The sequence below is a fragment of the Xiphophorus maculatus genome, chromosome 21, assembly GCF_002775205.1.
Source record: "Xiphophorus maculatus strain JP 163 A chromosome 21, X_maculatus-5.0-male, whole genome shotgun sequence".
Taxonomy (NCBI): domain Eukaryota; kingdom Metazoa; phylum Chordata; class Actinopteri; order Cyprinodontiformes; family Poeciliidae; genus Xiphophorus; species Xiphophorus maculatus.
Genome location: NC_036463.1, coordinates 5,872,433 through 5,900,049, shown reverse-complemented (window position 1 = coordinate 5,900,049; position 27,617 = coordinate 5,872,433). Strand labels below are relative to the sequence as shown.

Below are 27,617 nucleotides of genomic sequence, written 5' to 3'. Positions count from 1 at the left end.
GAACTCCGCTCTTGTTATTGCAGCTTACTGGAGGTTTATGCGTGTGTGCATGCTTAGCAGTGCTAATGTGCATGTTTAATTGTCTCCAAAGGACTTTACCATATTGCTGAGGTGTGTGGCGTTGGAGGCAGCTGTTCAAAAACCTCCTTGAGGTCTGTCATCAATTAGAGCATAGTCCTTGACAGTATTACCATTTCAGCTTCACCTTCAGACTGAACTGCAGGTAATCAGCCAATATATATTACCAAATACAGTCCTAAGTAAGCACCTTAAAACTGTATTTTCCATTATAGACCGCTTGGAAGTTGTTGAAGCTATTCAGGATTAGGCTCTTTTCCCAAGGGCACCTTGTGGATTCAATTTGGGATTAGGAACTTGGGTAACTTGTAAGAGACAGGATGCTACCCACTGAACATGGGGTCACATGAATTCCTCCTAAAGCCATCAGCCCTCAGCCAGTTAATCGCCAGCACAGAATTGCAGCGTAAAGCTTAGAATGTATTCCGGCTCCGGTACTTTGTCAAAGTCAGCAGGGGCCATGGTCTAGGCTTGTACTGCAAATGAGACTAATTAGAAACTTACAAAGATGGAGGAACAGCACTGATTGCAATACACTCAATCCTGGGCTGCTGACTAACAGCTAGTGTCTCATCCCCGGGGTGTATTCTGAAAGATATATGAATCAACGGGATGTTACAGACTTAAGAGCAAGCACACACAAAAAAACACAGGCCATTTAACAGCCAGTACGAGCTGAGGTATTGAATACCTCTGGAAAAAGACACAGTTTACAGTAAACTGCAAATAACGGCAATAATAGCTCTAAAGGTTCTTTGGAAAAGCTGAATACGGACTCACCCACTCAGGAGACTTTGCAACTACAGTTTTTTTTTTGTTTTGTTTCTTTACAAATAAAGGTGAAATTTAATTTTGTATTTATGATTTCAAAAGGACCTTGAAGACCTAATTTCTTTAAAGAAATGTTTTATTTTTTTAACTAATGTTAGAAATGGTTCATTTGTTGTTTTCAATGCCACCGTTTGCAGTTCTGTTGTAGTGAACTGTAATCAGCTCATGGTATTTTGCCCCTAACACTAAGAATAATTACACTATCAATTTCTTGGCTGACTGCCTTTAATACCCACAGCTGATGTGAGCCTCATACTCTGCTGCAACAAGTGCTAATAGGCAGAAAAATGCTGGAAGCTTAAATGGATGTGTATCTGTAGCGTGAGTACAAAAACCTGATAAAACAAGTAAGTAAACTTTGTGGGATTTTTTTGATTATTATACATTATTTGAATGTTAAAGACAGAAGTATGAATGCCTGCAGGAGGCACAAAGGAATAAAGTTACTTTAAAGCAGAGTTTCTACGAGGTGTGGAAAGTGAAAAGTCTAATTGAGCACAGAAAAACATTTGCATATAAAGACTTTATTCCTTGTCACATAATTTAAATGTTACCCATCCATTCATCCCTCCCTCTCACCATCCATTAAAGCTGCAGTATGTAACTTTTACAAATTTGTTTAAACTGTGACCATGTTGTAATATGAGACTGATAATCTGTGAAAAGATCGAGGTTCTCCACCTCCTCCCAGTTCCTCCCTGTTTGCAAAAATGCGTCGCTCTCAATCAAAGACAACAAATCAGCACCAGGAGGAAAGTCTTAGTGCTGCCACTCAAACTCGGGTACACGCTGCTAAATGTGCTAATGGTGCCTTACTAACTAAAATGAACATTCATGGAAGGCTCCATTGTAGTAAACCAGCTGTAGTGTAGCAGAGAGAAACGGGGAAGTTAGTTGTTTTCACAGGTTATCGATCTCATACTATAAAGTCACGATCTAATGATAGCTGTAAAAAAAACAAAAAAAACAAAACATTTTTCTATTTGGAAAAGCTACATAATGCAGCTTCAAGCAACACTAATAGCAATTGAATCCTTGGAGCTTTCTACATGGTGTTCTCTCTGGGTACTCCTATCTTTTCCCACAGTCCAAAAACACAACTGTTGTGTTAATTGATCTCTAAAAGATATTTCTTAATTGTGACTGCGTGTGTGTGTATGTTTATTTGTCCTATTTCTAAGTTTTCCTGTGATGGACTAATGGCCTGTCCAGGGTGTATCCCGCCTTTTGCCCAATGGCACCTGGAAACAGACACCAGCCTCCTGCAATCCTGCAAGAACAAGCTGGTGTCAATAGTAGATGGAATAATTTTTAAAACTGTAAGAACAGATGAGAACCATCAGAAAAACGGTGTGGGGTGGAGGGGTTGTTAATCTATTACACGTAGTACCTGAATCAGTTTCTGATTTTAAATGCTTTCCCTTCCTTTTCTCTATTAACTGTTGAAAGTTTTAAAGTCACCACTTAAATGTCATTTGTCAGAAGTGATACACAGAGCTCTGTAGCATCACAAATCATCCATTTGGCTTCTTTTACTTCCTTCTCACACTGCACGTAATACATAACAAAACCTATTCATAAGGCAGAGGACTGCCATCAGTGTAATTCTGAATATTTAAACCATGAATAATGTCTGCATATACAACACTGTACAATGCAGTTATGTGCTTGCTTTGTGTGCTCTATAAAATTCCCAGTAAAATACATTGAAATTGTTGTTACTAGGTAGACTTAATGGGTATGAGTAATTTATGACACTCTTTAGATACACAACTTTGTATGTTTTCAAAACAAATTAGTGACTCAGCAGCTTAAATATTGTTCATCAAGCCCATAATAAGGTTTTACTTAGTGTCCCTTTAAGAAGGAAGGGTAGTAAACAACAATTTGACACGCTCTCAGCTCTGTTCAGCCATACAGAAAGGTGAACATGTTCTTGTGCCTTTGCATTTCATACCGTGTGTGCTCCGATGAAAATGTACTTAATACACACTGAACCCTGGTGAGCATTGCACTTGACAGTGAAAGAACACAGACCACTCAAAGCAAGTAATTATATCCCATTAAAGCTTTCCAAATATCAACCTTGGGGATTCAAAGAATCCACTTAGCTTAATGAAACTCCTCAGCTGAGGCTGTGAAAGTACGAGCTCTGGTCATTGAGCCGAGAGTCTAGAAAACATGATATGAGAATAATAGGAGGTTTATGGGGCAGACACGCCGTTTGAACATCATTTATGTAAATGTCTGCTCTCACTCTAATTGATATTGATCTAATGAAATCTCATTCAAGAGTCATCAATGGGTGCAAGTGTTCTCACCAACTTTGTTAGAGAGCATCCAACAGCTAGCAAGTGATCAAATTTTTATTAGACCTCCTCCAGTTTGGAAATTCTTGCTGTATCACATTTCTTTTAATGGATTTAATCACTTAAGGCAGTTATCTCCAAGTTTTTCGTTTAATAGCCCACAATATCACAGACAGACAGTTGGGGTCCAAACTACTGCGGGTTAAACAACAAACAATACTAATTAGCTGTCGAACAACGCGGTACAAGCAGGTGACAGAAGCAGCTTTAAAAATAGTTATTACTCATTATATTCATTTATTGAAAATGTCTTTCACTTTGGGTTACTTGAAATAAAAACCTCTTCGCAATAAGTGTGTAGTATACCTCTTCCCCAGTGATTGTTGGAGGTAGGTACAAGCTGCCCTGCAAGAATAGGATAGGTGAAGAGGTGTGGTTCCACTCCACATTAAAAAAGTGAAAAATAAATATTGTATTTATTTATTTAAAAAATTCCGTAATTACTGGATAGAACATAAAACACCAGCTTTCAGTCTGCTAGAACAACTTCCTCACATCTGGTCAGTCTAGTTTGCATTCAGGTTGGACTGCATCTAAGAGAACCTTTAAAGATGGTATGCTGGTACTGTAGCAAATCTTCAACAAGAACATATTTAGTCATTTATTGCTTGGATCACTTTGTTTCATATGATTGCAGTGGAAGGATGATAATTGTCCTCCAGCAGTAAGCCAGCAGCAGGAGGCGGTGTCGGCTCGTCATTGTTGATGGGTTTACACCGCCTTGGTGTAAACCCGGAGAACAAGAGCTTTGACAACGCTGACAAAGACGGAAGTATACTGTCAAAACGTCAGGTAGGTCTGAAGAGACAAGGTAATTTGAGCATCTAATAATAAAATTAACTCTAGGCCTTTAATTTAGTTTGCATATAAACTAAATTAGCTTTTTTGGAAGATGACAATTGTGTTCTGCAACTTTGTTAGTAAGAATACGAAACTATTTAAAAGCTGAAAGTGAGGTAATCCTACAAAATCACAACCCTTAAGAAAGTGCATTGAAAATATATTTTAGCAAAGCCACATGGGAATTTTAAAGTTTTCAGTCTTGAATCTGTTTTGTGATCCATCTCTTAGTGATGTGAAATTTTTTAATTGAAAAATAAATTGACTATAAACACTGTAGAGTCCATGATTTCCCTTTAACACATAGTGTTCTGTAGAAATAATCATCCGCTGGCTTTAAGTTGTTCTTTTATATTGCCCATGTAAAAAGAAAGAGTTAAGCCCACTACCCTGAAGAGAAAGACATCACCGCACATTAACTCTTTAATTAGCTCACAGAGGTACGAACTTCTCAGCTTCTTGGACATGGACTTATATTCAGAGATTTATGGAAAGTTTTCAGAGGAACTGCAGAGACGTAAAGACTACCAACAAAAGCAATTTTTATTTAGGGTATCAAAACTTTGATTGTTCAAACCAAAATATGTTATTATGGATATCTTGGAAAAATGAAGGTTCAGCGAGGAGCTTCATTAGATGAAGTTCTCTTGAAAGAGGGGGAAAAACATTCCCTGTGATTGTATGCAGGCTTTTTAAAGCTCATGTTAAACTTTGATGTTTGTCCCATCTTTTCCTTCTCTGGCTCCAAACGTCGTTATGCCAACACGCCACAAAGCTATTTTCTTTATTGTGATGCACATTATTTTTATTTCAGAATTGCTCCATTTCTTTCCAGCGTTATGGCTTAATGAATGTTTACGGTGAAAATGATTGGTTATGGAAGAGTTCGTTTTGTGAAGCATCCCTCAGATTTCTGTGTCTGAGAGATAAAAGTGTCTCTGCATTGCAGTGCTTTTTCCAAGTCCATGATTTGGAACTACATATATAAAGATGCAAAAGCATGTGTGGACGTGTTGCTTCTAGGCAGAGGATGAAGCCTAATATTGTGGAATGGCCTCTATTTTTCTGTTTCCTTGCAAGACTGCTTTGCATGAGTTTTGCAAAGCCTCGGCAGGGCAGTGGCTAATGAGCCGAATATGAAGATGTAGCAAGGACTGCAGCTGCACTTTCTCAAGTAATACGCCCTACAAATCAACAAACCACCTCACAAATTATGTTGCACGCTTTTCTAAACCCATTTTACAGACTTTTCTTGTTTTGAAATAGATATCTTTTCTATCTCATTTTACATTACTTGCTAGAGTTATGTTTTGAGCCCATTTATTTAGGCTGCAGAATTTAATGTATCATCTTAAATTGAATAAAGTAGGCATGGATTAAAATTACATTTTCAACACCAGTATTTGTAAAACTGCTGTTGCTTTTTTTTTTAGCTTGTTGCATACATATCTCAAACTTTTGTCAGATTGTAATTATAAATTATGTCTTTGTTTGGAATTTTGGGAGACAGACCAGGAACACATAATTGTGAAGAAGGCAGAAATTGCTAGCTGGGAATTTTTGAGGTTTGCCAGTTTTGCAGACTTACATTTTTGCCTGCTCTTTCCTTAGTAGCTTAAAGTCAATGTGATCGAATAACAAGCATCTATGAACAGCAATTTTTTGACTAGCCTAGACTTTGGCTGGGCCATTCTGACAAGTAAACATATTTAAAGATACAGATACTTGAGGAAACAACTAATTTAAAGTATTTTCATTATAACATGTAGGTCTGGCTGGTAAGACTGCGTTCACAGCAGGTTTTGATGCTCAGTTCAGATTTTTTGCTGAATCCGTTTTTTGTGCGCGTTTTTGTTGTGTGTGTGTCTGTCTGTGTGTAGATGTTCTTCATACTGCTAATTAAATGCGGCTGCAATCAGACTTTTGTGTGAAGATTTTACGACCCCAAAACTACCCACATGCACAGAATAAGAACATAGACGTCACACAGCAGTGCACTGTTCACGGACGTAATAATAGACGCAGCCGTCTGTGAACTGATTACAAAGATGTCGAGCAATGAGAGGTGACAGTATCGTCACAAAAACATACGAAAATGAGGGAAACTAAGAAAGAACAAAGCTGAGCATTAGCATTGATGGCTTCAGCCTTTGTTTACGTCTGAATGTAATGCATCTGGCTTCTTCAGTGCAGAATTAAAATTAATCCCTCATGTTAATGATGTGAGAGTCAGATAAAATGAGATATGACTGTTCAGACTGCAGACGCTTTGAAAACTATTGGATTGATATGTGGTCCAACTTAGTACCACATATGCATATTTCTTTCAGGTAAAACTATTGGAATTGGGCCGTTTTGATGCACGATTCCATCACCATTATGCTTTACTGTGTTTTATACATCTTCAACACACATACTGTTTGGCATTTAACCAAAAAAGGTTAAATTTTGGCTTCATCAGACCTGACCATCTACTTTCAAGTGTTTGCTATGTCGTCTAAATGGATTGTAGCAAACTGCAAACATACTTCTTCAGGCCTTCCTTTCTACAACAGCTTTCTTCTTGCCACTCTGGCACAGAGGACCGAATTTTAGAGTGCACAAGTAATGGTTTTCTTGCCGATAGATCCTCAAACCTGAGTCCTCCAGAGTTTAAATGGGCCTGTTGGCTGCTGCTCTGATTAATGCTTTTATTGCCTAGCCTGTTAGTTTGGATGGAAGCCTGCGTCTTGGTAGGTCTGGAATTTCAACATGCTCTTAAAATTTTCAGATTATCAATTTCAAACTTCTGTGTGCAAGGTTTAAAGCCAGCCTTAAATTTCTCTACAACTTTCTCCTGTCTGTTTCTTTTGTCTTTTTGATGCTGTTTGTTCATTTATGTTCTCTAACGTCTGAGGCTGCATTCATGCTGAGATTAAACTACAATCAAATAGACTCAATTAATGGAAGTATTTGGCATCTGAAAGATCGATTGAACTTTATTTGATTTAAGCAGACTTTATATAATGTAGGGTTATCACAATACATATTAGCTGTATCCATGTCATATTGATCAATTCGGTGGATGCAAACCTTCAGGATAAATGGTCAAGCACTGGGTTTGTGGCAGGTACATTTCCAGTAGAAACCCCCAAATGTGTTGCAGTAAAAAGGTAGGGCAGGTCATATATATATATATATATATATATATATATATATATATATATATATATATATATATATATATATATTTTTAAATATATGGATTAGTAAGCTTTGATAGAAATACTTTGCTTCAACTAACAATGAAAAAAATCACATCACTTTAAAAAAACAAAACAAGATATTGATCAATGAGGTTTTTTTAATAAATAATGATGGGAGCATACAATTTTTCTCAAGGTCTGTGCAGTACTTAAATTATTTAGATAACATCTTAATTTTTCATTCAAAATACAGCATCAGACAAAAGGCTGATTTTACATTAAATAGCTCATTTAAAACTGTGCAAGTGTATAATTTTTCCCCCTCTCACAGCTGTTATCACAAGTATGACAATGTGTTATTTAAACTGGCTACATCTACAGATGTTCAATATCTAACAGCAGGGTAAAGTGTTCGCTTCCACAGTGGGAATTTAAGTTATTATTTGTAGTGCATTATAATGTCTGAAAATAAATTAAAAAACTAAAGCAATCGGTTTATGGGGACACTGATTTCATGAAAACTATTGAAACAAAAAGGGGAAAAGCAAACACTGACTGATGATGCTAATACTTTGTTTTTGTTCTGGTAGCAATATATTTCATATAAAGGCAATAATGACAAAAACAATTCCAGGATACATAACACATTTCAGCATTCAGCCAAAGATGGCAAGATCACTAAGTGGACACATACTGTAGCTGTCCCTTAATCCATGTGTGAGTGTGAAGCAGAATTGGAAATCTTTGTTGGGCTTTAAAGTCTTTACCATGTGGGCCACAAGCAGTAAGGGCTTATACAGGAAAATAATAGTAATCAATTAAAAGGTCACCTAAGGGATGTGTCCCCTCCCCTTATTAAATACACAAATGACATAAATAACTTCAAAAGTGCCCCTAAAAACAAATATCTTTTAATGATTTTATGTTGTCAGACAGGTTCTACTTGATGTGATGTGAATCTACATACCTGGCAGTAATCAGAAATGAGTCACTGTTATTTAAATTGAACGCAGCTTTCTAAAATGTACTATTTAATTTATGTGTAATTTATGATTTAACAATGACAGTATATGCATCTTCACATCTTGCTGGGTTGGTTTGGTTAGGTTTTTCCCTTTATATACAGAAATAACATGCAAAAACAGCTTTTTATATTTATTTCGTTTTATAATGCACATTTATTTGTAACAACAAAAAAGATATACAGTGGACCCCACATTTCCGCAGGGGTTAGGGACCACAATTGTCCACGAATAGTTAAAACACTTGAGACCCCTCAAAAAACACTTATAACCTTGGTTTTTAACAGATAAAACAGCAACTAAAACCTTTATTCACAAACATATGCACAGTGGAAACTGTTCTAGCACTAACGCAGAAGCTAATATCTACTGTCTTCAAAGGTAATTAGACATTCTGGGGGACGGGCACTCAAGTAGGACGTGTGTCGCGTAAGGTGTGTCCACCTTACGCGACACACCAGCTGCCTTAATATTGTGAGATGTAAAACAGACAGATCCAATATTATGTATATATACCTGTTTCAAATCAATAGCCATATGCTGTCTGATCCAGATGTTTAATAATGCTCAACACTCTACAGGTTGGTTTCTCTAACAATCAAAATGGCAACAACAGAACAAAGTATAGCATGTGTAGCATTTTCTATTGACCTTCCAATTTGATGAAATGTACTTTATTTGGCCTTAGTGAAGGACCAGAGTGTTAAAAGTGGATAAATGACCGTAAAGGAATCTAAAGGTAGATTTGTGTTCTTTATTATTACACCACATAATACAGCACTTTCTTCACCGAGCCTACTTCACCAACACAGAGATATCCACACTGTCTGACATTTACAGTAATTGTGTGTGCTGACTGTAAGAGGGTGGGATGAAATTACACCTACCTGTCTTGGGCTCCACCGAGAAGTACGGCTGCCCGTGGATGATGCTGTAGACCACCCGGGCACTGTTCCCGTAAGTCGGGTCATCTGCATCTGTGGCTGCCACTTGCACCACCATGGTTCCTGTGGGCAGACGGCCACTCATTAGTTTCCAAGACAACATTCAAGGGCCAAGTCATGCTGGGCTAAATGTGGAAATAGTCATATCAGCTCAGTGTGTGACAAATGCGACTTGAAAAGCAAGGGAGGAGAGGGATGAAAATGTAACTTCTGAGCCACTAAATAATCTCATTAGTCATTGTCTTCACACTGTCTTCTTTCATTGAGACTGGTGATTACTCTGAATTTGTATATTGCTTCATGCAAGTTGCTTGACTGAGTTTCAAACACTTTTTTCCCCAACAAGAATGAACAAATAAAACCCTGTTATTGCCACAAATTCACAGAGAAACCAAAACAGAATTAAACCATTACTTCAATCCTTTAGAGTCCACTTGAGACTTTTAGCCATTTGCTTTGCACAGATCAGTAAGCAGCCCTGTTTTTTTGTCATTTTATTAAGTCTCAGTCAACAACAACAAAGTAAATTCAAAAAAGTGCAACTCTCTAGGGCTTCAGGAAAGTCAAATATGCCCCCTGGCAATGTTAGCAGGATGTATTTTTATTTAATCTTATTCCACTCTGGCTAAATAAGAATCTATTAACAGTTCCAGAAACAAATGAGAAATAAATAAACCTGTATTTACACTATAATACAAGACTTGCACAGGCAGTGTCACATCCAACAGAGTTAGGATGGAAAAATTGTTCCTGGAGAGTGTATTGTTCTGCAGAGGGAAAAGTGTAGCTGTGGAGTTCAAATTATATCTTAAAGCAAGTGAAAGATTGCAGCCATAGGGTGCAAACATCTGAGGTGTTTTCCTTTGCTTGTGTAGGGTGTTCTTTCAAAATATCATCACATTTTAACAGAGCACAGAAGGAAATGTTTTGTGCTTTTGGTATTTAAATGAGTACATTGTGCTGCTGTTTGTAAAAGGAAATGTGTTTTTGAACACTATAATTTAACTCAACATTGTGTTTGGTTGTGGTTTAAAAAACAAAGCACAAAATTGGACTGAAAGTGTAGTTCATGATCAGAAAAAATGTCATCATTCAGACATCTAGATGAAACATACAGGAAGAGGCAAAACAAATTATAAGAAACAAAAACAAAATAAGGCAAGGCAGCGTAAAAGCAAATGCTGCCATATTAAGGAGTTATTCCATTCCACTGCTGCTAAATATGAGATTGCTGCAAAGTCAATAACCCAGCGTAATATATATGGCTTTCTAAGGTTATGTTTTTTCCAGTTTTCATTTTCAACTTAATTTACGTGTATGATCGAATTGAAATGTAAGTAATTGAAATAATAGACACGTTCTGAACTGAAGAAGTTATTTAGATTTGGTGTGAAAAGTCAGAGAAGCAATCCAAGCTGCCTTATACTTTGATGGTTAGACGATGTTTCTATTCAAACTTGTCACAGACCAGTTAACTTTACCAGTTATTATATAATTAATAAAAAATATAGATTAAAAGCTCATTGAGTATGCATGGAGCAAATTATTTAGAGCAGCAGAAATATTAACTTCGACCAAAAGTACAGGTGTGCTAGACGGACATTTTTTAAATTAGAGTAACCTAAAGCTGACACCTTGGAAAGATTAGCCAGCTTCATAATCACACACTTGAAAATTAATGTATTGTGATTTATTCATTATTCTTAGCATATTGATGCATTATTAACAGTTTGTACTCAGACAATTGGCCAGTTATCAGGTCTATATAACCATATTACAATATAATCAGAAAGTGAAGCTATTTCAGTTATCACGTTCAACAAGTGAAACTCAAATATTAAATAGATTATTTCCCTTAAAGTGATATGAAGCATTTGTTTTTATCATTTTTGTAGATTGACGTTCAGCTAATAAAAACAAAAAACCACAAAAAACACAAAATGCAGTTTCTTCCAAAAATCTGAATATGGTAGTAGAACACCACAGAAATATCAAATTGTACCATTTCACATACACTATACTTTTGCCCCTGCTACTCATGTTCCTTTTTGTACGATTCATTCTCCTTCGAACAAACTTTCCGTTATTATGCCTGGATACATCACTCTGAATAATGTGTAGGTCATAACTTCACAGTCATGCAAAGTTTTGACATTAATATCCTTTTTATTGGTCTTATAGATGAGCAATTATATCATAATCTTTTTATTATTAAGTTCAGATTTCATTCATTTAGACAGAACAGTAAAAAATGGTTGGAAAAAAAGGCCAAATAGTCCTGCGAAGAAACATGGAGGAAAGAAAAGAATCATAACCTGCAGACAATACTGGAAAAGGTAACAATAATGTTGATTGAGATTACTACCTCCAGGTCAAAACTGACACTGTGCACTGCTATAAAAGTCCAGATACGTGGTCTGGTCCTGCAATAGTATCCTGCTGTTTCTTGTAAATCGCCAAACTTCCACCAAGCGTCCAACACTGAAATCTGTTCTTAAACCCAACTGTTCACACACCCACTGACAACTGATAAATTGTCTCTGCATGCAGCACAGCATTGTCCTCTCCCACACTTCTTTTAGTACAAAATAGAGAACATGAGCCCTCTTTTTTTTTTGCTCCTCGTTACACCTGACTCATGTGAATTATACTGACAGCTATTGGCTCAGAAAGCGAAGCAGAGAAACATTTTCCAGGCAAAAGCATAATCAGCAAAAATCAGTGCCATTCAATTTCAGTAAGACATTCATTATGGTATAAATGAGCCTTTCTGTTCCAACTGGGCTCGTTTAATGTGCATGAAGAAAGCAATTTTAGGTCAAAGAATTGATATCCATCTGATAATGTGGAGGAAAAGCTATTTAATAAACTCTTACATTATCACAAACAACTGTGATGGCTCAGGGTATTTTTTGCTGTGTTAGACTAGACGTCAGTGCGGGTCCTAAAGCTGACGCCTACAGGCAGTCTCTAACTTGGCAGCAGTGAAATCATCAACACCAGGCGTTGTTAAAATAACCTTGAAAAAAAAACAAAAAAAAAACAGACATTCTAACAGAGCAAGGCTTTTTCCAGCCTAGCATGGGAATACAGTTCTCTGGAAAATTAATTGCCCCTCATAGATTCTGATTGGAGCACACCTTAATGTTTCAGATCATCAAACCAGCTTCAATATCAGATAGTTACCACTCCCTTTTAAATCATGACATCATCATGAATACTGACTTATTTTGGATCATAGGTCAAAAAGAACCTGTATAGAAGTACAAAGGAAAATGTCGAACCCTCGAGCCTAGTCAAAGTTCTAACTTAAATTTATTTGACATACTGTGGGATGGCTGGAACAGGATTTAGCATTTACAAACGATACAGTAAAAAACTAAAGAAAAAAGAGAATGGCAAAATTCCTCCACTGTGGATGTAAAAGACTCAACAAACTGGGTTGGCACAACCCTTTATTAAATTTTGGGGCAGTTACTTATTCACATGGGGATAGCTTGGTTTCTTTTCCTTGTAAATCTAAATCATTTGATGGTTCTTGTACTGTATAATGAATTGAAGCATTTTAGTGTGCCAAACAGCAAGAACAGCAGAAATCTGTTACTAGAAAATACTTTTTTTTAGAGCATGGTAACAGCCTGGTATGTTCGATATTCCACATCATCTGGCACAATGGAAATATACGACAGAAAGTGCTGTTTTACAACAATTTCTTTTTACTCAAGAGAAAAGTTTCCAATAAAAGTCTCACTTCTTACATGAGATGTGTTTTACAGGCTTTTACAGAATGAAGTGATCATGAACATTGAAAATTAGAGTTCTCCATTTTGGTCATAAAGCAGAATTAACAGGCTTTGGCCCTAGATGTGAACAATATAAAGGCAAAATAAATAAATAAAAAACCTTGGGGAAGTTATCACCAGGCCAGCTGGGGAAGGACACCTAGATTATATCATCACCTCTTAGTTTTGACAGGTTATATTACTGGTAGTTTAACACACCAAGGTCAAACTGTATGACTGTATGGAAGAGTACTAAGGGAACATCAGAATTTTTTTTTATTATGGGGTTATCACTTCATGTAAGGAGATTTAAATTAGAATTTCATAAAGAACTGCACAGAGCACAGCTTTAACTTGGAACTTTTTAGCCGTTTTGGTGTCCTCTGTAACAAAAATAAATATTGTTATGATGCCAGCAGGGTAAAATGGATGAAAAGAAAAGGAAAAAAAGAAAATCACAGATGAGCATCCAGATATCTGAACTGATTCTTTCTGCTTCACCAGGCTGTCAGCCTGTCAATGCCCCCTTTAATGTTTGTCCATCTTCATTGATGCGATGGCACAGAGCTTCAAATTTTTCATCCATTCTCCACAGTTGTATAGAAAAAAACTCTTTCTAATAATTTCCTTTTCTCTGGTGGACAACTGTCATGTGTCAGTGTGACGGAGGAGCCGTCACGAGCTGGGACTTAGAGTCCGTGTTAGCATGCCCGCACAACCGCGCACACACGCCGACAAACACATACATAATCATTAACTTACTTTTATTGCAGCTTGGACTGGGGCGGTTCATCGTGGGTGCACACGCGGTGTTCCTGCTTCAGTTAAACATTCATACTAACCTTCAGTTAGGAGTTGGTGCAGAGCAAAGTGACGATGATGATGATGACGACGGTGATCAAAGCTATCAACCTCAGTCAGTAAGTTACACCACTGATCCAAAAATTTCCCCTTATCAATTAGGAGAAGACCTTGAAAACTATCTGCTGCGGTTTGAGCGCATTGCCAAGACCTGGAGGTGGCCAGAGTGTGAATGGGCGTGCCGTCTCATTCCACTCCTTTCTGGGAAAGCGCTGGAGGCCTATGCTGCCATGGATGAGGACTGTGCTCACTGCTACAAGGACTTGAAAACTGCTTTGTTAACAAAGTTTGACATCTCACCTGAGACATACAGACAGAAGTTCAGAGCAACAAGTATACCTGCTGGTGAAACTCCTACTGAAACCTACCACCGCCTTAGAGGTCTCTACCGACGATGGATCCGTCCGGACCAGCATTCCAAGGAGGACATCGGGGAGCTCATCATCCAGGAACAACTGCTGAGCATTCTGCCCTCTGATGTAAGGACCTGGGTGAAGGAACATGAACCTGAGGATGGTCTGACTGCTGCAAAGTTGGCTCTACAGTACATGAACGCACGGCGAGGAGGAGCAGCACGGTTCCCCAACCCTGGACCGCGACCTGTTCAACCAGCTGGACATCAACGGTATCCCAGGGACCCAAGACAGGAGGTTAAAGGTATCACCAGTTCTCTGAATCCACCATCTAATGGTAAGACATTGATTTGCTATTATTGCTAGCAGCTGGGCCACAAGGCTTCTGTGTGCCCAATAAAGAAGACTAAGTTTACTGGTTCCTGCTATGCTCCTAGAGTTGAAAATCAAGCTGGAGTCAAAAACTTTGAAACTAGAACTCATAAAACTGTGACTGTGAATGGACAGCAGGTGACTGCATTAATAGACAGTGGTAGTTCCACATCACTTATAAAAAAGAGTCTTGTACCTGTTGGATGTATGAACTATGAAAAGAAAACTGAGATTTTGTGTGTGCATGGAGATTGTCATGTTTATCCAAAAGCAGAAGTGACTGTCATTATTGATGATCAACCATATTTGCTAACTGTTGGTGTGGTGGAAAACCTACCTTTTGATATAATTTTGGGTACTGATTTACCTGTGATGTTTCATCTTTTGGAAGAGGTACAAACCGAGGGGGGCAAAGTTAGCAATGTTTCCTGTCCTGTGATTACTCGTTCTCAGGCCAAAGAACAAGTTGAGTCTCTACCTGACTTTGATGAGAGTTTGTTTGAAGTTCCAAAGAGGTCTAGAAAATCCAGAAAACAGAAAAAAATTGAGAAAAAGTTAATGCTGAGTGGAAATGTGTCAACAGATTTAACAGTAGATGACATGTGGAAAATACCTGAAAATATTGCTACTTTACAGAAACAGGATGTGTCTTTACAACCTTTGTTTGATCGAGTGGAGGAAAAAACTGATGCTAAGTGGAGAGGAAGAGAAACTTTTGTGTTAAAAGATGGTGTATTGTATGCTTGTAATGAAAAACAACGGTTGGTAGTTCCAACTTGCTGTAGGGCACTTGTCATGCATTTGGCACACACCATTCCATGGGCAGGGCACTTGGGGCGTCACAAAACATTTATGCGTGTCAGCTCACGTTTTTTTTGGCCGTCAATGTACAATGACATTAATGCATTGTGTGCTTCTTGTCCCACATGCCAGAAGACTCGTCCTGCTCGGAAATCAGATCGGGCGCTCCTCCAGCCACTACCCGTCGTCTCCACTCCTTTTCGTAAGGTTGCAATGGACATTGTTGGACCCCTAGTGAAGAGTGGGCGTGGTCATCAGTACATCCTGGTAGTATGTGACTATGCCACCAGATTTCCAGAGGCTTTTCCACTGCATACCATTACTGCTCCTGCAATAGTTCGAGTTCTGGTCCAGCTATTTTCAAGAGTTGGAATCCCAGATCAGATTTTGACAGACCAGGGAACTAATTTCACCTCTAACCTCCTAAAACTCTTTCATAAACAGCTTGGGATCTCAGCCATCAGGACGACGCCTTACCATCCGCAAACTGATGGACTGGTCGAAAGGTTCAACCAGACACTGAAGAGGATGCTGCAGAAGTTTGTGGATGACACTGGCAGAGATTGGGACCGCTGGTTACCATTCCTTCTCTTCGCCTATCGTGAGGTGCCGCAAGCGTCAACTGGATTCTCCCCATTTGAACTCCTGTATGGGTGGGATGTTCAGGGACCATTAGACCTGCTGAGAAAAAGCTGGGATGCATCAGAAACCTCATCCAGTGCCAAGGGTGTGGTCCAGTACGTGCTGCAGATGAGAGGTCGGCTTGCTGAGTACCAGGAAGAAGCTGAAAAGAACCTGCTGCAGGCTCAGCAGAAGCAAAAGAGGTGGTATGACCAGCAGGCACGGCAAAGGGTCTTAAGTCCTGGACAGAAGGTGTTGCTTCTCCTGCCTTCATCCACCAGCAAGCTTTTGGCAAAGTGGCAAGGGCCCTATACCATCAGCCGACAGCTAGGACCCACCACCTATGAAGTCTACCATCCTGACAAAAAGAAAGCTACACAGGCTTATCATGTGAACTTGCTAAAGGAGTGGAAAGAACTATCATGTCCAGCTCCAGAAACATCATGCCTGTTGAGGCCAGTGGAAGAGGAAGAAGAGGTTCCTGGTGTTGAAGTGATGGCTGAACAGTCAACCCCCAATCTCAGCCACTTGACCTCACACCAAGCCTCACAACTTCAGCAGATCTTCCAGAAACTGTCTCCTCTCTTTTCTCCTAATCCAGGCCGGACCTCCTTGATTGAGCATGCAATTCGACTGAAAGAGAAGCAGCCAATTCGTCAACGCCCATATAGAGTTCCACAGCAGTTGGTGGGGCAGCTGCGAGATGAAGTCGAGACCATGCTAACGTCAGGTATTATTGAACCTTCAAACTCTGAATGGTGCAGTCCAGTGGTCATTGTGTGTAAGAAAGATGGCTCACTGCGGATTTGCATTGATTTCAGAAAGCTTAATGCAGTTTCAGAGTTTGATGCCTATCCCATGCCCAGGGTGGATGAGCTGCTGGAAAGGATTGGAAAAGCCAAGTTCATTACCACTCTGGACCTGTGTAAAGGGTACTGGCAGGTTCCATTGGAGCCTTCGAGCAGACCGTACACAGCATTTCGTACCCCTTCTGGTCTTTTCCAATTTACTGTAATGCCATTTGGCCTGCATGGTGCTCCAGCCACCTTCCAGCGGCTAATGGACAAAGTCTTGCGGGGAAGTGAAGACTACAGCGCTGCTTATCTGGATGATGTAATCATTTACAGCAATAGCTGGGAGGAGCATGTCTCACATCTAGCAAGAGTGTTGGAAAAGATTGGAGGTGCAGGACTGACACTTAACATATCAAAGTGTGTTTGGGCACAACAGGAGACCAGATACCTGGGTTACCAGCTGGGGAGAGGAGAGGTGCGACCACAGATGGACAAAGTTGAAGCGATCCAAAAGTGTCCTCGTCCTCGAACCAAGAAGGAAGTGCGGTCGTTCCTGGGACTAGCTGGTTGGTATCGAAGGTTTGTGCCTCATTTTGCCACACTTGCTTCTCCACTCACCAGTTTGACAGCTAAAGACCAAAAGAATCCTGTGGTGTGGACCAAGGAGTGTGAAGCTTCTTTTAACACTCTGAAAGAGCATCTATGTTCATCTCCTGTCCTCCGAAGTCCTGATTTCAGTAAGAAATTTCTGGTTCAAGTGGATGCATCCACAGTTGGCCTAGGAGCTGTCCTGGCTCAAGGAGATCCTGGGGAGGAGCAACCCATACTCTACCTGAGCCGTAAGCTGCTACCTCGTGAGGTGAGGTATTCTGTGGTGGAAAAAAAAGGCCTGGCCATTAAATGGGCTCTGGAAAGTCTCAAGTATTATTTGATGGGCAGAGACTTTGATTTGGAGACAGACCATCGCGCCCTGACCTGGATCAACACCATGAAGGACAGTAACCATCGTCTGACTAGGTGGTATTTGTCCTTGCAACCTTACAAATTTACCATCTGTCATAGGAGTGGCAGACTTAATAAAGTGGCAGACTTTCTTTCTAGGTTGCCAAATTTTGCCAACCTTGGAGAGGAGAGGGGTGGTGTGACGGAGGAGCCGTCACGAGCTGGGACTTAGAGTCCGTGTTAGCATGCCCGCACAACCGCGCACACACGCCGACAAACACATACATAATCATTAACTTACTTTTGTTGCAGCTTGGACTGGGGCGGTTCATCGTGGGTGCACACGCGGTGTTCCTGCTTCAGTTAAACATTCATACTAACCTATTTTTAGCATTAATACGTTTTCCCGGTTTTGTTTTCAAGTAGGGTGTTTCCGGATTGTGGCGTGCCGGGAGGGAGTCACATGAGGAGGTGATGTCATCAGAGTGCACTGGGTGTTGTCTATTAAATTGAATATTGTATTTTGTTTACAAGTTTATTTATTTATTTTTTCTATTATTATTATTTTGTATACTTTACAAACTTCAAACTGATTTGAAGTTTGACTCAAATCAGAATTAAACTTCTGATTTGAGTTGGAAATAATTAGTATTTTTGCTAGTTTGGATTGTCTGTGGGCGGAGCCTGTGGCTTTAAAAGCAGGACTCTGCTCCACATGAGGCAGTCTGTGGTTAGACTCCTGAGGAAATCACGCTGGAGATGATGGACTATTGCAAGTGAAGAACCCCGTCACAGTCAGTAAGTAAAATAAATGTGGCGTGCCTATCATGAAGCAGAGGCAGGAATTCTTCAGGCCCTTAGATAAACAGAAAGTACGACACTTGCAGTTTGAGCCTGCATTCTTCACAATATAGCCAAGCAACAAAGACAGAGTCCAGCCTAGTAACAGCTCTCTCGGGCCAATACCACAGAAACAGCAACACCACCATTCCTCCAAAACCTCTCTCTGAGCTTAAGAGGCCCCAAGGCCCATCGATGCATCAAAAGCTCCGGGCCGGGGGCCTGTGGGCACACCGGCCCAAAACCATCCCAACATATACCCCACCAGAGGAATATTACATGTTAGGAAAATTACTTTCTCACATAAGGTTGGTTTGATATTTTTTAGAATTGTTTTCCCTTAAAACATTAACATGTAGATATAAGTTTGATAATGTAAAATATCCGTTAAATTAACACCACCGCTTCCGAGTTTACACTTCCTAGTCCTTTTGGTTTAACTACATGCATGACAACTGTACATTAATGCCGCACTTTTTGTTGAACAATTCAATTTGCAGACTAAAACCTTTGCAGAAATACATTTTGCAGAGCTCTTTCACTGGATTGGATTAAGCCTTAAATGTCCACCTGAAATGCTCATTAATAATGAATAGTGACAAAAACTTTGCATATTTACAACAAAGGATCTTAATCAACACTCTTCCAATTCCATCTTTAAATAATGAAGAAGATTTCATCCTTCATCTGCGCTTTTATGAATTAGACAGGAAGTATGACAGCTGGATAAAGTTGGAGTAGTAAATTCAAGAGCTGTGGCCTTGGGTTGACATTACATTCCCCATGCTTGTAATGAGCCCTCTAACTGCTCTTTTGGCCCTTTGCGGTGCAGCAGGAGAGGGCCTGGCCTCATGACTGTCACACCTCCAACTGTCCTCGAGCTCTCTTGTCTTTTATTTGACACCTCTCCAGTGATTAAGACAAAAGCCTTCAGAGATCCTTCGGCCGAAAGGTCTCAGTGTTTCTGGATGGGTTCTGTCTCTAATTACTTTAATTAAATTCATGATTTTCTCTAAATTGAACTCATTCATCAGTGGGGCAAAGCTGTGACCATTAATGATTTAAAGGCATCTATAAAGGAATTATTGAGGACAGGAGGTGCTTGGCCCTTCCCTCTTCTTTATCGCATTGGTGATTGCTCTGGGCAGATATTTACAAAGAGAGGTGATGCATTATTCTCCTGTTGGCTGCACAACTTGCACTGAAGACTTTCACAGGAGGTGGCAGAGTAAATAAAGTGACTCAGGTCACCCCGTTTTTCAGCACTTGAGGGTGTAAACGTGCCCTCCTCTGTAGTTCGCACACCGACTTCCTGTCTTATCTCGGGTTGGACACGAGACTTGGAGCCCTTGTACTCTAATCCTCTGGTTCTTTAAGCCTGAGCTCTGTACCTCCCGTTGACAGTCAGCTGTGTAATCCTTTAGAGATCTCTGCGCCTGTGCTGTAAGCAAAGCGCTGCTTCCTTTGGAAGGCTTCCTGGTGTCACTGTATGCCTGGTTAAATACTCATTTTGACTTTGAAGGTTCTAAAAATGCCTCAGCTCCTTTGTTATCACTGACTTATACCTGGATGCTGCTGTCTGTGTGAGGCACTGAGGCAAAGATGGCTTTAACTCCGTTCATGCACTTCACATGAAAGAGGTCATGGTAAAGCGATTCAGTCACAGCTATCAACACAACTCCATTCTGCTATTCAGCTATTAATAAAGAAGAATATTTTTGTTAATTTTCTACATGATGTGCGCTGTTAATTGCAATGAGAAAAAAGTCGGTAAACATCAACAAATTCGTTCTACAACATAGAATGCAATAAGATATCAATAATTCATCAGAAGTCATGAGTTCTTCCTTATTCTTTAATGTAAATAATTTATTTACTAATATGAGCATGCCAAAGACAGAAATACCATAATGAGCAACAACAGTGTTGCAATAATTCAAGTCTCATTACTTTTGGACGTGAGGTAAAGCAAACAGATCTTCTGAAAACTAAGACATTAATTATAGGAGCAGAAATTCTCAACGCATAAACTGAAATCTCTTACAATTTTCTCTGTTCACAAGCTGGTGCTTCTTACAGTTACTGGCTGCATTTAACAGTTTGAAAACATTTCAGTGGTAGCGGTATTCTTCAAAAGTACAAATAATAAACAAACTCAAACTCAAATCTTCCATCTCCATCCAAGTTAAATTTGAAGCCTGTCCAAGTGTTGGTTTTATTTTAGATTGCGAGTTCATTACTTCACATTTAATTTCCAAAGTGTTTCCTGCTCATGTTAAGAGGATCGATCAATACATTCATTCATCTGTGAATTTGTTTACATTTGACTTAAGTTTTACACTCACCATCTGGATGTAACCCACAGTTTTAGACAGGTAAAAATGTTTTTTTCTTCTTCTTTTGAGCAACATTTTTAAAGAGTGAGATGTCAGTTTGTAAGCAAACTGAAAAAGTTGGCCTCTCACCTTTTACTTTTTACCAAAATCTCAAGCTGTCACTTCCTCTCAAGGCTTCGCTCAGTGGGCAGAGCTCACTCACCCACATTCCTTCCAATAACCACTTAACCACAAGCACTTACATCTCTGATGGAGTTTCACCAATGTCATCCAGCTAAAATGTGCCTCTTACTATTTTCTTGGAAAAAGTCTTAAATATAAGAACTTTTTTTTTTTTGCAGTTTGTAGGCTGTGAATTATTGTCCTATGGTTTCAGAGAATTTGGAGTGAAAACAATAAAGAGTGCAATGAAATACAAAATATCATGTTTGCACTCTATGCTGCTTTATCTCTTTGCACAGGTTAAGTTGATTTTATTTACAGCATTCACACTGTCCAAGTTTCTGTCAAGGTTAAGACGTGCAAGTCTTTGTGTTTATCGTACTTCTCAGAAAACTGGATGATTTCCAACTTCCAATCAGAATACAAATGATAAAACTCATCCTTAAAAAAGAAAACCTTCTTTCAAAGAGTTGATCTTGTCAACAAATGCTTTGTGTGAAAAGTGGGTCATCCAAGATGAAAAGGTTCTGGCAACTCTCTGTGCCCCAGTCTGCCCCTTGTGTCAATTCACTGGCTCCACTCACTGCTGTCTGATGCTGGAGAAATAAATAAAGGTACAGTGTTTACTATAGTAAAGATATTTTTTTTTCTGCCTAAAATCAATTTATTTTGTGTTGAATAACGAGTTTAGACAATGGAATTTATAGTGTTCACATTTTTAGTGTACAGAGATTTCAAATACCCTTTTATACTTTCCAACGAAGAACTACACTACATTAATCTAGACATTTGTTTAAAATAATAATAATAATAAACATCCTGATTCCCTTTTCTGAAGACCACAAGTATCAGGAATCTGACTTTGTTTGCTGATTTGTAATTGTAATTAAATACTTATTTTAAATAAATAATTGCAAATAAAGAGTTTGTTTTCCACAACTCTAATCCCTAGATTTTTGCTTATATCTCACTTGTGATTAGACCACAAGTCCCAGCATCCCTCATATCACCCCAGGAATCCCCCAGGAGAATCTGGCGGAAGTTGGGGATGTTGGAATGCTTTTGCCTACCTTGTCATGGTGAAGAGGGAAGTGAATGGATGGATAGAAATGTGTTCATTAGAATTTGACATTTTCAGCAGGCAGGTACTCGAAAGCTTCAGCTAATATGAACACCAATTTGTGGAGGGAAAAAAATGCCCATGGGTCTCGGGATGGATTTAGACCTTAAGTTAGTTTTCAAACACGTCACTCATCAACATTTCAAAGCCCAGAGGTGTGTGCTGGCATATTTAAAGCAATAAATATGTAAATTGCTACTCATCGGGCTTCACATCACTATACAATGGATTGACTCCTACTTTAAAAAAACACAAAGAACTAAAAATTTGTTTGCTTCCGTGTCTTAATGTTTAAAGCTTTGTAAATATATTTCAATCATTACTTTGTATAGCTCTATACTGCATTGATTTTTGTGGTTAGTTATTTAGGTTAGAAGTGACGAAACACAAAGTCAGTTTAGCAAGTGATTCTCTATCCCTTTGATAGCCTCTTCCCATAAAAATGAACTTAAAAATTCAAATTAGCTTTGCCAAACTGGTTACAATATGTTCCGATTAAAAAGACAACACAAGGTGACTATGTTGTGTTCTTCCACCACCTGCTCAACTAAAGGGCCTTGGGATGTTTTTGTTACTCATTTACATGTCTTCACAATTTCAACAAGATAGTAGGGACTAATTCAGAACTGCGGAAGAATTGTTGACCATGAATTAATTCAGTAGGAGCTCCTTCAGGATTGGTTTCAGTGCAATACTAAATGCAGCTGTGATGAGCATAGTGTGATGTCATGGGACAGTCTAGGACTTGGATGGCATTCGTAAATTTAAGCTCTTTCATGCTTAGTGATGTCGTCCTGAGATGGTGATCTGTTTAAGGTGTACATCACTCTGAATCTGTAAACAGCTCAATACGCCTGGAGGAGACTCGCATAATGCCAAGAGACATTTCCCTTTGTATAAATAATGTGTTAACCATTTGTTTTGGTCTATTTAACAAACCTCCAAGTACACAAGGCAGATTTTGTTATACAAATGGGTATTGTGATAAACATAATAGTATTAGGAGATACAAAAATAAGGAAAATACACTTAATATTCCAAGATTTTAATCTTTGCAATTTTGATTATAAAATACAAACTGCTGACAAGAAAACAAAATCAACAATGAAATACTTTACATGTCCTTGATCACATTTGTGTGCATTCCTTGCAGTCAGACAGTCAATATTTGGGAGGATTTTGGCCAACCATCTCCAAAAACACCTTCTTTCTTATGGACTAAGCTTTAATATAACATACTGCCTGGGATTGTGCAACTCTGCAAAGATGTTACCATCCTGCTACACTTCATTGTACAATAATGCAACTGTCTACCATACAGCTAGTCAAGCTAGCACAGGCATTTTACCTGCCTTTCCTAAAAAATTTACAGAATATTGGGTGAAGCTTTCACTGGGAAAAATAGGCTGCTATCCATTCTTTTTAGGAAAAATACAATAGCAACCCCAGATAATAAGAAGTCTATCGAGCTAGCATAATAAGATTAAGTTGTAGTTTAGCTGTAGTTTCTCAAAGAATTCTCCAGTGGATTTTATCACAGAATAAATTTGGCTACATGGCAAAATAACTTATGTGACAGGTCAAAAATCAAATCAAATATAAAACGTAGTATTATTGTACAACATACATTTTTCACTGCTTGTGTTATCAAAATTCAATTTACTTTCAGAACAACCCGTCATAACTCTGAAAAATTACACAGTTCACACCAACTGCCAAACAAAAAAGAGCAAAAATGTTTTAAGCACGTTTGGCAATGTGCAATAATCCCTTGTAGCTACCTTATGTTGACAGCTATCTGATTATTTTCTCATGCTAACAGCTTAGAAAATTTTGCTGTTTCAGAAAAACAAACAACACAATAAAGTAGGATAATATGTTGAAGTGAGAAGACTTTCTGCGGCTGTTACATTGCTTTAAGCAGTGTTGTGAAACCATTTTCATAAGTTATGATGTTGTCTTATCTTAAAAACGGAGCCAACTATAACCTTTCACAGACGTAGTTCAAATCAAGAATAAACTTTTTTGGAGTCCTTAAATATTCCATTAGGTGGCCTTTTCATTATGCGCTTACCTTAATGTACTTCAGATGTCACATGCGTATGACTCTTATCATTTTTCACATAAGTTTCACTCTTATCAATAACAGTAAACCTTGAACTGAAGAATGCCTCACTTCCTATTTGTTAACATATTTGCAGGTACAATATCTGACTATGAGAAACGCAAATTAGTAAAAGTTTAACCTTGACCTTGATTTACACAGAGCTCATGAACAAGCAACATTTCATGTAAGTCAAATTTGATGAGCACAATTTTCAGCCTTGCAAAGTGTTGGACTCATATTAACACAGGACACGTCCCAACCCACCTGATGACCTAGAGGCAGAACTAGGAAGACGGATTCAGCGAGGTGGAAAATTATCAAACGGAGACGTTAGAGCGAGGACAAGTCAAAGAGAAAGTGATCCGAGAGTTGAAAGAGAAACTCATCCGATCATGTTTACAATAAAAAAGGGAGGCTTACCTAAAGGTGACATCTCTGGCACCCCTGCCAGGTACGGCCCGTCCAGGAACTTTGGTTCATTGTCATTGATGTCCTGCACCTTGACCACAAACTCAGACCTTGGCTCAACAGGCAAGTTGGTTATCCGGTCAATGGCTTGAGCTTGGAGGGTGTAGTAAGCCTGGGCCTCCCGATCGAGGCGTTTTGTGGCATGGATGTCTCCAGTGTTCTCGTCGATAGTGAAGATAGAGGTGGCCCCCTCACCAGACAACACATACTTCACCTTGCCGTCTCCTTTATCCACATCAGAGTGCAGCTGTTAAAAGATAAGAACGAGGAACTGTCATATAAGATACTTAATGATCTATTGGAGCAAAATTTCTTTAATATTTTAGTCGAAATGCTTGGCTTAATAAAGGATGACTTCAGGGCTTCTGTCCCACAGGATTCTCACTAAAGCAATGATTAAATTATGATTATACCAGTGAGAGTGATACCTCACATAACCTATTCAGAGATAACAAGCCAAGTTCATTGATTTAACTGCATTAGAGTTTAAAATATGTCGTGTTTCGGCACATTTTATGATTTTCCCATACATTAGCACATTTGTGTATCAAATGCAATTATGAAGTCAAGCCTAATGAAGTATTTAATATTCAAACAATATTAATATTGTTTGAATTTTTAAGCTAATGTCTTATCTGTAGACATTTGTAAATGTCTACATTCAAATCAGATCAGGAGAATAATTATGCATTAATCATTTTATTTAAAAAAACACATTTGTTCTCAACTAAATGCTGACACTCTATGTAACATAAATATAATATATGCAATGGTCATTGCTAAAGACAAAAATCTTCATAAAGTCAAACAAAATCACATGATAGACATCAAAATCTATTGTAATTAATTAAACAGAAGTAATGCACATTGTTTTGCACTTTTACTTTAAAACAAGACATAAAATATTAATACAGAGATTTCCTCTGCAAATATCTGTATAAATAATCTCTGAAAAGCCTAGGTCTTTTGGGCTTATGCAACCTGGCCCAAAGTTAATATTTTTAGGGAAATTCTGAACTTAAAGTTAATGAAGCCCAGTATCAGTGCACCACATAGACATTCAGCTCATCATTGGACGATAGTTTCTCCATAAATCCTAATAAACTAAGATGAAGTTAGAGATTTGGAGTGATTTGCCGTGACAAACTTTGAAAAAGTCTGCATACCATCATGTTCAAAGTACCTTACAGGGATTTTACACGATAGATTAACACTAACAATCAGAATTAGAATCAGCTTTATTGGCCAGGATTGCATTTGCAATCATCACATTTAGCCTTGGTTTCCAAGTGTTAACAGCATACAGACAAAAAGAATCAATATATAAACTTTAGAGGAAATAAACATAAGGAAAAGGTATGATTTGTGCATGTATTTGTAACTATTTTTATTAATGTTTATTTATGTTTATTTCCATGAAATAAGTGGAAAGTTACAAATGACATTTTCTTTTGGAAATCTGTAAATGTGCTGTTCTGATATCCTGTACCCTTATGAAGGATTTCTTTCCTGATATCCTTACAGGCTTATCATTTTGTTTATTTCAACAGTCCATAAAGTGACATATTTTATGCTTGACATGTTACGTCCAGATGTTTCTCTACTTCCTTCAGTATTTTTTTTGTCTTGCCTTTGGATATCCTTTTGTTGCAGGTTGTGTTTTACAGCAAAGCCTGAGACAGCTACTCCAGGTCGAACTGGATCACCCTGAAGCTCTTCACATTCTCAGAAACGCCACTAACCTTCACGGATTTTCTTCTGCCGCGCGTCCGTTTTGAACTGCCTCCATGAAATCTTTTCAAAGTTTCACAATTGTGGAACTTCTTGATAACATTTCAAACTTTTCAGAGACCATTTCGAGGTCTTTGGCAGTGCAGCCTTGTGTATTCTATTCTGTGATAATGTTTTTTTTGTTTTATTTTCAACCACTCTGGAAAACTGGCAACTGCCCACTAAACATAATCCCCTGAAAATGAGCGCAGGTTTGATTTGTTTGTCTTTAAGTTTGTTATAGGAATCTACTTTTTTTTTCTTCTTTTTATAAATGAAGAGGACAACAAGAGATCTATACTTCTCTATATAAAAACTTTGACAAGTTTTTTTTATATTCTAAGAAAAAAAGGTTAATCTGCATTATTTTCTGAAGTCCATTTACAGCTGCAGCAGCAGAGTGGCTGTAAGTGTGAAACAAACAAGAAGCAAGTTATGGACATCACAAAGATTTGTTTCTGGCTAGAAAAAATTAATCAGAACTGTTTTGCCTTAGCACATATCTAACAATGTACAGTATGTGGGTGCAGAAGGACTACCTTGTTACACCATCCATTAGAAGACTGGCACAAGTTTTCTGTTAAAAAAAAAAATTATTGCAACGTCTATATAATGATGTCACAAGTACAAAAGCTAAATATCCTTATGTGTAGAACTGGCACTGTAATGATACTCAAAGCAAAACGCTGCACTCCACACCCTTGATCCGAAAGCACATGTGCTATTCAAAATGAGAGCTCATCAACAAACAACTCACATCCTTTAAAGACTTGTCAGAGCTCAATTTTCCACAAAATCTTCTTGACTTGCATACTTCTGGAACTACGTAATGTGTTTTTAATACACTAGCTTACATTGGAAGATGGGAAATGGAGGTGAAGCACCTTAAGAGCCCAAAATATTATTCTTACGAAAGTAATGCTGTTTTAAAACTTTACTACAAGCATGTCTGTTCTGCAGGGAATTGCATAATGGCTACCAAAGAAAATAATCCAACTATTTAAACAACTAATGTCAGT

At 38.4% G+C, this 27,617-nt stretch overlaps 1 protein-coding gene across 1 annotated transcript in view; it reads right to left on the bottom strand.

The window, feature by feature from the left end:
* cdh7 (cadherin 7) overlaps positions 1–27,617 on the bottom strand; it is a 134,541-nt gene that overhangs the window by 56,294 nt on the left and 50,630 nt on the right. The window contains exons 3-4 of the mRNA XM_023326654.1: positions 24,781–25,075; positions 9,213–9,332 (exon numbers count right to left, since the gene is read on the bottom strand). Of these exons, the coding sequence (XP_023182422.1) occupies positions 9,213–9,332; positions 24,781–25,075 (415 nt within the window). The remainder of the gene's footprint in view (positions 1–9,212; positions 9,333–24,780; positions 25,076–27,617) is intronic.